This window comes from Convolutriloba macropyga, chromosome 14 (genome assembly GCF_964194025.1).
Source record: "Convolutriloba macropyga chromosome 14, txConMacr16.3, whole genome shotgun sequence".
NCBI classification, from domain to species: Eukaryota; Metazoa; Xenacoelomorpha; order Acoela; family Convolutidae; genus Convolutriloba; species Convolutriloba macropyga.
This window is the reverse complement of record NC_134481.1, coordinates 47,843,930-47,855,992: the sequence shown is the minus strand read 5'-3', so window position 1 is coordinate 47,855,992 and position 12,063 is coordinate 47,843,930. Positions and strand designations below refer to the sequence as shown.

Here is a 12,063-nt window from a genome sequence, read left to right as displayed (position 1 = left end):
AGTCGTTTAAGCTACCACAAAATATAGCTGGAAAATAGGAACGAAGTTCACTTTTTTTTTGTCTGATGGCCGTTTTGATGTTCTTGAATTGTTTAAATTTCAGGAGACAAAGATTTTTGTTGTATTTGTTTTTTCAGTCCTCGTTAGCTAATGACATCCTATTTTTTTCCTTTAAAAAACTGATCTTTTATTTTGCTAACAAAAATTGCATCCTATTAAACATCTTACGTCAATAAAAAGTCATTATTTTGTTCAATTAAGCAAAAATTTGGTGGATTTAAGAGTTCTTTAGGCCGATGATTGTGCCTTTATTGTTTTTTTCATCAGGTGAAGATATTTAACAAACATTTTAGTAGCTCAATTTTTGAGGCCGTTGACTTTTGTTACAATTGTTTTATAAGTTCATTTTGCAATTTTAATCATCTTTTATATAAGTGTGTTTTGAGAGCACGTTTCCTACATACGAAATAATAACTAGCAAGTTTATGGCTTGAAATCAGGTCAAGTTAATAAACATTATAACCATTTAGTGGTAAAATGACTAAAATGCTCTTTTGAATGCACAGTTTGTGTTTAAATTGCTTCGATTTTTAAAACTAATAAAAATTTTCCATTGAGTTGAGATTTGGTTATGGTTGATAGTTATTAGTTGTGACAAATAACACGCCAGCATGGTTACGCTTGCGATTTGGTGAAAATATAGTCGGGGCCAATTAATTTTTAGACGGACAGAAATCTAACAAGCGTTTAACAACACAATTTTCTTCAACTTGCTTACTTGAATTTTTAGTATTTCCAACTTTAAAAAAATATGAAAACATCTCTATTTGAGACACATTGGTTTGCTGGTAATGGTATATAATCACGCCACCAGCCCCCCCCCCCCCCCCCCCCAAGAAATTTAGCCTCGCCGCCCCAATTCTGCAGAGGTATACGTTATATGACCACTAAGCTTGTGTGAGGGGGGCTATAAAGGGTAAGACCGCTTTTTTGTTTATTGTTGTTTTGTTTATTTATTGTTTGTTGTTGTTGCAGATACTGGCAGTGAGGATGGGTGGGGCGAGTGGGGACCCTGGAGTCCTTGTAGCCAGAAGTGTTCACAAGTGAGGCACCGTGACTGTGCTGTATCTCCGGCTGTGATGGCCAAGACCAGTGGAGTCGCGGGAGCACAGCTACCATGTCAAGGTCAGCTATTGTTCTAGTTTACAATTTTTGCTGTTTTAAGAATTAAAGTGATCTTGGTTCTGTTCAACAAGGGGGTGTCATTTACAAAATCACAAATTTACAAGCATAATTTAAAAGTCAAAATGTCAATCGCAGACATCGAGTGTTATTCATCTTTATTCATTTCTACATTCAATCAGGATATATCAAAAAATTTTAATTTATTGTCACTGGAAATTTTGCTGACATAACTCTTCATGTTCTATGTACGGAAAAATTTTTAGAGTTTCTTTCAGTTTTTGTCAATCCAGAGCTACTGTCGGATTCGTCTTAAATATTTTGGTGATTTTTCCAACTGTTGGACTTAAATAAGTAGAATCCATTGCTAAGAATAAATTGTCGGCATAAAATTTTACATCTGGTTCAGAGAATTTAGAACATTGCAGAATTGAATTATGGACTTTGGCACAAAAAATTCAGAAAAGCCTTTAAAAGCCAATTTTCATACAAAAGAGCCTTTTTAGTTTTTCTATTTTTTATTTGGTTTGAGGACGAGATAATTTGAATTTTTTGCCCATTTAAATGGTGCACGTTTTAGCTGTATATTACATTTTTTTTTTCAAAAAAAAACCCCCTCGAATAAGAGCAAGCCCGCCACCTTATATGATAATCGTTCAATTTGTAGTAGTGATTTGAGTTGGGATAATTGTTCATGTTCTAGGCCAAGCAATGCACCAGCGAAACTGTTCAGGGGACTATTGCACTTTCATCAGTCTGGGAACTGCGCCTCCTTACAGACGACAACCCACACAACCTGTACAAGGTAACATATATAATCATTCATTCTGTCCTTCAATTTTACTCCAAAGTCATACCCATTCAAAAACTAAAGCCAAAAGGCACTGGGGCCTGAAACCGAATAGATCCAAGTGACAAAAAAATTTCCGTTTGTGACACCCCCCCCCCCCCCCCCCCCCCATTTACACACGTGCTGTTGCATAGTGAATACTTATGTAAAAATATGGCATTAAAATTGTATTATTGACAAGCCCTCCCCCTCCCCCTGGTACGTTTACGTTATGCTCTCCAGTTAAAAATGTTTACCGTCATATATTAAATCATAAATCATTATGTGATATATTTTATCAAGTGCCTTTAAGGGGGTGGGGTGCAAATAGTATGTACCCACGAAGTCGGGGGTCACAAATTGAAATTGAAAATATTACGATTTTGATGTAATTATGACAATGGATCTAACGATTGTCGGTCGAGTTTACATCAATTTGCGTCGTTCCAATCTTTCCTTTCGCAAAAATCTCATAAAAAATGCAGTGCTCTCTCGTTAGAGCCTTATAGCATGGCTAGGTGTACGTGCAGTGTTTTATTGCGTGTGTTTGTTTGAATGGGTGAAAATGAGTTCTCTGTGTGTGGGTCTCTAGGTTCTGGCTCCGCTATCTGTCAACAGTCCCAATCAGGTCCTGTCACTTCCTATTTACCCCTGCCATCCAGCCCTAATTGCATTTAACCCCCGGCTTACCACCCTCCCTCTTTCTACCCCTCTACCTCCCCCGTGCAAACCCCTTCGCCTCAGACCCCAAAACCCTCTCTTATTCAAATACCATCTAACCCCCCTCTTTTCCCATTCCAGCCAACCCCGTCAGCTAACTACCCCTTAGCTTGTCATTGGTTCAACCTCAATGTTCAAAGTTTCGATTCTTTCCCGTTCCAAACCATTTTTGCCCCCATTTTAAAAAAAAAAAACTTTTCACCCCCCCCCCTCCCTTCCTATGTTCAAACTGACAGCTGATCAAACGGATGTTAAGCAGAAGTGACAGCTGTAATAGCTTTTGCTGACTGACATGAGAGAAATGCAACATTTCAGTTTCATTTTTTTTCAAGTTTTTATGAAACATCAGAGCTGTAATACGGCAATAAAGATCATTGCACTACCGGACAAATTTGAGACTATTTTTTGTCAACTTTTTTGACTTGATATTTTTGATGAACAAATGTGAATCATCATAGACGAAAAAAAAATTGTAGACCAAAAAATTTTTCAATTCTGCCAGACATTTATTTCTCTAAAATTAGAAAAATTAATAAAAAACCTTTTGTGACGTACATGTTAAGTTCTTTGTTCTGTTATTCAACCAGCTTGTCATAACAGTAGCGCTAATATTTCTTCGATTAAGATACTAATTCCATTATAGTTAAAAGAGATGTATTATTATATAAAATTATATACTTTTTGTCTGAACAAATGACTTGAAATCTGGTAATTTTGATTTTTTTTGTCTTCCTTTTTTGTCTATATTTCTTTGGCAGCTGATTTTGAGCTGGATTTCAGAGAAAATATTTTTATATATTAGCTTTTCTCTATCTTCCCTATCAATATTCCATGTTAACTGCAGACGATCTGTATTGCAAATCAAACTGAATTTTTTGGCTTTTTTTTCACTTTTTTGGTGTCTTTTTATTTTCCCTGCAATTGATTTTGAGCTGTATTTCAGATCAATTGTTCTTGATTTCATTTCTGTTTTCTCTCTCTCTCTCTCTCTCTCTCTCTCTCTCTCTCTTCTTCGCTCGTTTTTTCTTCACAATACTTGATCTCTACTTCTTATTTTTTCTCTTTTTTTTCTCTCCTTTTGTCTTTGAATTATTTCTTCAGTACAGTTGTCTATTTTCAACTGCTGCGTGGTCTGATTTGTTTGTCAGTGGTCCTGGGACTCCCCTCTGTTCACGTGCGTCTCTGTCCTTTTATTCCTCCCAGCTAGACTCCAGTCATTCCAAATTCACAAAAATCTAATCACTATCATTTATCTCCAACTCTGCTTTAATTTATATCGATCAATGCTTTGCTTAACTTACTTAAAATGCTTATCTAATGAGATATGGTTAAATGGAGTTAAATACAGCTTTTGTAGTTAACAATGAATTGTACTAAGTATATTTTTAGTGTTGTTAGTTTTTGTGGCTTGTGACGAAAAGACTATGCGAAAAAAATTTTGCAATAATATTGATGTTTTGTAACATCTGATGCGTCTGAACGATTTTTAATACCAAAATGGTACTCCAAAATTTATGCAAAATCTATTGCTAAGGAATCACAATCTGAAACAAAATTGACTAAACCATAACGAAAAACTTGAAAAAATGCGATAAATTTATGTTCATAAGGATTTCTTGAGTGAAACACGAATTAAATGAATGATTATAGAGTACTGGCCTCTTGTGCTAAAAAATTGAAAAACCATCAATTGTAAATTCTTCGCAACATACGGTTGGCCTAACCTGACATAGCGAGCTGTACTTGTTCAAAAATAGCTAGGGTAGAAAGATGAAGCTCTAAGGAAAAAAACAAGAAAACGGGTTATAATAAATTCCCAAGTTTGTGATAGATGAAGACCATTTGATGTAACGGGTAGCACACTAGGGTCGCAAGTGAGATATGCTGGTTCGAATTCAGTACTGGTCCATTTTCACTGTATTTTTTCCTGCTTAGATCCACGAACAGGTTACGAGCCCAGACCCTAATCTGCGAGCTTAACCTCTAAGCAGAGAAAAAAGTAAAAAAAAAACTGGGAAAACGGAGATGCTCAATCCAGTACTGGTCAATTTTCTCATAAGTTGTTCCTGGTTGGAACCCATTATTTAATTAACATCTTCCTTTTTCTGTTTCAGAATCGAACCTGGCTCTGTACTTTGGGCTCATAACTATAGTTGGGCTGTTCATCATAGTGGTGTTGGTAATAGTGTTCTTCATTCAGAGACGGAGCAAGTATGGTCTCATTTGTGGCCATAGTGGCCCTCAGCCTGTTAGCTACATGAGCCACGAACCATACCACGCAGAGGCTATGGCTCTTTCGGCTGGAAAATACAGAGAAGGTATAATTACAATTATTTTTTAATTGACTTGCTACCCGGCTTACGGTGTGAATTTCTTGAATAAGTAAAACCAACTGCACAGACATGAAGAATTAGTTGTTTACAGTTTTCCAAAAGAGAATTTAACTGTTTCTTCAAAAATGGCATTCACGACGTCCACTCAAAATATAAAACATTATGAAATACTATTATTAATTCTATTAAACTGACTTGCTAAACTGTTTACACAAGTGACATTGTCGAATAATTGAAATCAATTGGACAAACATGATAAATTAGCTTAATAATCATATTAATTATACTTTACAGTTTTCAGTATCGAGAGAAAATTTAACGGTTTCTTCAAAAATGACATTCACCGCGTCCTCTCAAATTTGAGACGTCGTTTCTTTGGTTCAGAAGGTTTGCATATTTTGCAACTTATTACGTTAAAATTGTTGACTATTCAATCGTATTAATTGACATAAAAATTTAAACCACTCACTTAAGTACATTCAGTGCCAGAATAATTATATTCGAATTCCTTTTTTCAAATGACCTGTTTGTTTCCAGCACCCCAATACCCGGCTGGTCACTACACCATGCAAACATCCTACCACCCCAACTCCTTCGCCATTTCCTCAGCCAGTCTATCAAACGGAACCGCCTCCCACATCGGCAATGCCCAGGGGTTCCAGACCCCTATGAACTTTGCAAACGGAGGTCTAGTCTCACCAATCACATCTTGCAATGCACCAATTTCATCGTCACAAGTATCGAGCGGCGGTTCGGTTCCGGTCGGGAACTTCTTCTTAATGCCAGCTGCACAATACGGACTCTTCCAAGGCGATCTGGTTCCGACATCCAAAATGGGCAATGCAGAAAGTCCAAAAAGTTACAGAATTCCGACGGGAGGAGAGAAAGGTGGATACTCACTCGGTTTGCAAGTTGGACCTGGAAATCCAGGGTTCCTACCTCTGATGGCGCCCCACAATGACAGAGCTTCGGCTATGTTGGACCATTATGAAGATTTACCCGAGGACGTGCCACTCGCATTGGCGCAAGAATACCAAATGAAAGGTAACAAATTTGATGCTTCAATTATACTTTGACGTTCACAAGAAAGAAAGAAAGAAAGAAAGAAAGAAAGAAAGAAAGAATTAATTTCTCCAAGTACTCAATATAAACAAACTTTCACCAACATCAATCTATAAAGAGACTCGGAGGGGACAGACAACGGGACAAATTGTCATCAACACTCTGCCCTTCATAAAGGAAATACATTAAGAAGTAAATTTTTCCCAATTTCCAGTTCCAATACAAAAAATTGTGCGAGAAAATTGAATCCTGGTACTCAAAGTGTCTGTTTCCTTCGAAAGAAGCCAGGCTTATTCTGAAAGTGTAGCCTTTCTGAGTAATAACCGGCGAAGTTAACTAAGCTAATAATTCCCTTTGTGATGAAATTTGGCCTGATTTCTCTTAATGGGTATTTATCTTTTTTTTACAATTTATTATTATTTTTTACAATTCTGAAATTTGTTAGTGGGCTAATGAAATATTAATGGGCAATCTAACGCTTGCTTGGGGTTCGTTAAAAACTGTCTAAACGCTCCTGTTACGTAGTTGAAAATTTCCTATTGTTAGAGAGACTACTGCTGTATAAAATTTTTGAACGAGTTTTTTTTTTTAATTTTGGAATCTTGAAGTCCATAAAGTATTCTGGACAAATTAGTGAACGAACAATTTGTGTTTCAGCGCTTCACAACAACCCAATAATGAGTGCACACATGGCCGATTACGCTATCAACATTGAACCCCACTGCATCGCCAGAGGCAAGGTCGGGTTCGCCGGCGGACGACTCTGCATTCCCGATTCCAAAGTCTCCCTTCTGATTCCCGAAGGTGCCATTCCTCGTGGAACCATGCAAGACGTCTACATTGCCGTGTGTCGCGACGAACGTCAAATCCCAAATCTTGCCGAAAAACCTAAAAGCACTCTTTTGAGCCCTGTCATAATTGCCGGACCTCCTGGGTTGAAGTTCAACAAGCCAGTCGTTTTATCATTTGAGCACTCGGCCAGAGCTTCGGTGTTCGACTGGTTCCTCAAAGTCTTGACCGGTCCGAATTGGACTGAAACGATCTCGGTCAACGATTCCAGTTCCTCGCAAACGTCGGCGGGAACATCCCCGAATAACAACAATACCGGATCCGGTGACATGTTTTGTCAAGTTGATACCTCGACATGCTATCTGATGAGTGACACGGTAAGGGGTCAGTACACTTTGATTGGAGGTCAACAGAATGCGGCGACCCTCGTGATCAAGTCCCTTAGATGTGTGGCATTTACCTGTTTGCCCCCCAAGAACAGTTCGGGCACCAGTCAGGAGCTGACCTTCAGGGTCTACTGCATACCCAACTACCGGGACACTTGGGAGGTAAACAAATAAATAAATAAACAAAAAACCCAATTTGGTAAATATTACTAATTTAAACTAATTATCTTCCTTTTCTCAATCTTGGTAGATCTGTGGTTTCACATTTTTTTTCCAGAATCACAGAATGTCATCCCAATTTTGATTAGCTTGGTACACAACTTTGTTTTCACAAACTATCTGTGTTCACGCGCGGACTATCAGTTCTCCATTTTTTACCCAATTCTTTACCCAAGTTATTCAATTATCAGAAGTTTAACAAAAATGTTTGGTTACTTTTGTAACAAGTTGTTTTTACCTTTTTAAGAATTTCAAAACCGTTGAAAAAAATCTCTAGGACAAATTGATAGCAATGAATATAATAGACGAAAATTAGGGTTAATGTCCTTTTATTTTTTGCAATCAATAGACCTGATCAAAAAGAACTGGTCCTTATTTACATTTCCTACTTTTTCCCACATTAATCGGGTAATTTAAAGCAGTACCCCCTCGCTCTTTGCTGATTATTGCACCCCACCCCACCCCCTCATTCCAAATAGGACGGAAAAATAACTCAAGGAAAACGAAATTGAGTTCCTCCCACTTTTGTTTTCATCAACACATTTCAAAACACAAAAAGCAATTGTTTATTCACGCTTTTTTGTTTGGGGAGCGTTCATTGTTCGAATTTTCAATTTATATAACTACATCGACGTTTTTATGCACTTTTTAAGCTGTCTGTTTTTGTTTTTCATCCCTTTAGATGTTTTCTAATCTTTTTATGTTGCCTATGACGCATTTCACAACATCAATTCATCTCTTTTTTGATTAGCTAATTAGAACCGCTAAGTCACGGCTTTGTGAATTTTCATCAAGGAAGGCGGGTTCTCTTAGAGGGGAATGTGTTCAAATTGTAAAATTGAATTTAAACAAAATTTACAACGTTCGCGGCCTCCAATTTAGCAACTGTTTATTGATAACAAAGAATTGTTTTTCGCCATAAATGAACAATTTTGTCAATTTTTCCACCTTTTTTAGGGAGAGCCTGTCTCCTACTGCTTTTCTTACAACTCAAATAGCGCGTCATATTTTAATTATTAGGTTTTTATAAGGACTGACAAAATTTCCTCTTTCACACAATCAAATGTTTTATAAGCCCAAATTCAATTTCTCGTTCACATAAAACGAAACTCATTGAAGAATTTTTTCACAACCATCATTTTTTGTATTAACTGTGCTTTTATTTTTGATTAAACTATAAAAATCGCCAAGCGTAGATTTGGTCAAACTTAATTCGCATTTCTGAAAATTGTTCAAGTATTTGGTAAAACGTGTTTGGAAAAATAGTTTACCTGCAAAAGTTCATAACCTTGTTTTTCGCGACTAAATTCAAATCCAAATTCACAGTTTGTATAAAAAGCTATAAAAAGTGGAAAGTTTCAAGTTTGTTATTTTTCGCACTATCTTAAAACTTAAGATTTTGGAAGATTTTTAGACGGTTTAGATCGAGGACTCTCGAAATTAGCGTTAAACTTGAAGATTGTTGTTGTTATGGTCAATTTCTATGGTCATTCTATGGGTCTATTTGTGACCATAGTTGAGTGGCGGTGACCAAACTAGTTAACAATGTGTCAAATTACGTGTGTGCGTGTGTTTAGTCACGACAGGTGTCTAGTTTAGTAGATTAACTGACTCCGAATGGGGGGATTAAAAAGTAATAACTTGGATATTAAAATTAAACAGGCCTAACAAAAGACCTAGTCCCCCATTACTCTAACCACTATCCCCCTTTCCCCGTTCCCCTTTCATACCAAACATTTATAGGGAATATTTACATAGCCATCCTGACGGTAGACTAATTTATATCGCATATTTATTTTTTTTTTTGGGGAGGGGGGTTAAGAATTGACTTGAAAATGCATCTTTGTTACCTTATCTAGAGTTATAGCAATCAATGTTAGCTCTATGAGGTCTGCACATTTTCTTAGATTCACCTCATCTGCCGAACGGCTGCTAATTCGAAAAAAATAGTAATATGAGATACAAGAAAATTCTGAAAGATATACAGGCAAAATAGCCAAAAAGAAGTGCTACGAAAATGTTGAAAAATACTTTTTCTTAACCAATGTCAGTCAACCCCCCCCCCCCCCCCACACACACACACACACGCACACACACTCATACACGGACACCACCCCTCCCCTTCTATTTTCCTCAATACAGATTCCTTCATAACTGGGATAATATCTCTTTGAAGCTCTCTTATCAGCGTCTTATATCTGCAAACGAAATCCTCCTTTTTATGCAGTAGTAAGGCAGAGTTAATGGCTAGTAATATTACAAAGCGAGAGGGTCTGAATTGAAGCTAATACGAAAATCCTTGGAATAGCTGAAATTAAGAGATTAAATCTCCCCCTTTCCCTCCGCTAATCAATTGAAACCCGCACCCCTAATAATAAAATAATACTGCTGAACACAACCAGAGTAAAACCCATATTGTGCTAATTTATAATGTGTCTTAGTTATAAATTACCTTCTAATGTTGTCGTAATTTCATTTCCGAGCCACATGTTTTCAATATTTTCTCTTCTCTTTTGCTCTTTTGAATGCTTTTTGTCCTTTGAAAAAGTTATCTTTCGTCTTTCAAAGAAATCTAACGGTAACTTTGATTAATTAGTTTTTTATGCTCTTTGTCTTTTGTGCTTTTTTAGCATTCGATAGAACGTTTTTTTTTTTTGGAGGGAAAATAATTAATGTTTTCAATAAGTTGTCGAAACTCAAATAACTTTTTAGGAAACGGACATTTAAAAGCATTTTTTTTGTAATTTTTGACCAAGTTTGTTTGCTAGGGGGGGGGGGGGGGATGTCGTCTCTCAATTCATTTCATTCAAATCAATATTTTGAACTTTGAAATCATTGTAATCAAGTTCTGCGTGGCGATTTTGTTCACATTTTACAATATTTGTTTGTCGTTTCAGTACGTGAACGAGTTGGAGAGACAGTTTGGAGGTACAATGGTATCCCAGTCGAGTGAGTTTGACTTCGTGTCCTACTCGGAACCCCTCCGACTCACACTCGGTGATCTGTCGTCAGGGTGGCTCACCAAATCCACACAACAGGTAATTTTATTACTTCATTTTCCACCAATTCAAATTTTGGGGGAAAATTCAGACTAATAAAACTTTCAATTACATAAACTATATAAACAGCCATAAAAATATACCTTGACTATTTTTTTAGCTTATTAACATTAGAAATCGAAAACTTAAGTTTTTTCAGTTGCATTACAATTGTTTTACTTATTAAAATCAATAGTAAAATTTTTTCGTCATCGAAAATTTCAATCATATGGGCCAAAATCTCCCTGCGTTCACGTAAAATCAACTCGAAAATATAAATTTAATAATCTTTTCTTTAACTTTTAAAAATTTACTTTTCTGGGCTTTTTTATTCACAATTGTTTCACGTTTTATCGAAAACTAAAAATTGTTTGTGCACTAAGAAGCAAAATTTTACCTAAATTTCGATTCAAAATCTCCTCGCTGGAGTTATACCTATGAACTTAAAATTGACTGGGTTCCCGGGTAAATTGAGTGTGACTAGTTGGGGGGCCTGGTGGAGTGGTATGGGCTAATTTGGGCTAATAGGTAGTGACACTAATTGGTTCTAGAGTGACGCAGAGTTTTGACATTGTGGCGTATTCAATCTTATATTATATCTACTAATTCCATTACAACATGTTTCAGTCAGTTAAACTCAAACTCCACTTTAACGCTATGTTGCCTATGGTTTTCCACGATTGTATTCTGACTTTTATTTTTAATATCAGGGCGTAAACAAGAACTGTAGGAGTAAAGTTTCAATTGTTTGCGTTTCATGGTGAAAGAGATTTGTTTCAAAATGTACCAAAGTTTTTATCACATATATAGAAAAATTGGTCATAATTGAGTTTTTCAGTTTCAGAATTTAAATAACTGAGCCGCTAAAATTTCTGTTCGATTTGAACAAACAAAATTCGGCGCAATTTAAAAACAATTTTCAAGCGCGCAAACTAGATTGTCGTTTTTATTTAATAATTTTGTAGGACTTTTAAATTCAGTTTTGACAACCTGTTGAGAGGTAATTTTGAGAAAGTTTGGTGGCGTCAGCTTTTTTCCTTTTCTGTAGTTTCTCCATAAAATTTTACTGTGTTTTCGAATAGCCCTGAGATTTGAGAATAGATAGCTTTTGTTGTTTCTCCATTTCAAAGTTTAAGCGCTAGACTTTTTGTGACAGTTGATCGGCGATCAGTAGAAAACGATCTGTGTTATTAGGCCAATTACTGGAAAGCTAAAACGTGCTGAACTTTTTACAACAAACTCTTTAAATTATTATTCATAACAAAAGTACTAACTTGTACTTTATTTCCTGCTCAGCTGCAATGTTATTCATGTTTTCTCTGAAAGTTATTATATAAGTTGCTCCTTGAAAAGTTTAAATTGACCGGTCTTTAAGCTTAATTCTTTTGAGAGAGTTTCTAGGTCTAAAAATACATAAACTAATGTTTTGGTACTGTAGTGATAATATGCAATTAGGCTAAAACTTAACTTTGAAAGCGAAACCGGCTGTAAAATGAAGTTACTGC

General features: G+C 36.2%; 2 protein-coding genes across 6 annotated transcripts in view; both read left to right on the top strand.

Moving 5' to 3' along the window:
- LOC142352794 (translocon-associated protein subunit delta-like) overlaps positions 1–12,063 on the top strand; it is a 576,117-nt gene that overhangs the window by 459,098 nt on the left and 104,956 nt on the right. The window lies entirely within an intron of this gene.
- LOC142352819 (netrin receptor UNC5B-like) overlaps positions 1–12,063 on the top strand; it is a 100,847-nt gene that overhangs the window by 87,855 nt on the left and 929 nt on the right. For all 4 annotated transcript variants that reach the window (XM_075404957.1, XM_075404959.1, XM_075404958.1 and 1 more), the window contains exons 6-11: positions 1,036–1,185; positions 1,886–1,987; positions 4,846–5,049; positions 5,602–6,108; positions 6,784–7,463; positions 10,418–10,558. In XM_075404957.1, the coding sequence (XP_075261072.1) occupies positions 1,036–1,185; positions 1,886–1,987; positions 4,846–5,049; positions 5,602–6,108; positions 6,784–7,463; positions 10,418–10,558 (1,784 nt within the window). The remainder of the gene's footprint in view (positions 1–1,035; positions 1,186–1,885; positions 1,988–4,845; positions 5,050–5,601; positions 6,109–6,783; positions 7,464–10,417; positions 10,559–12,063) is intronic.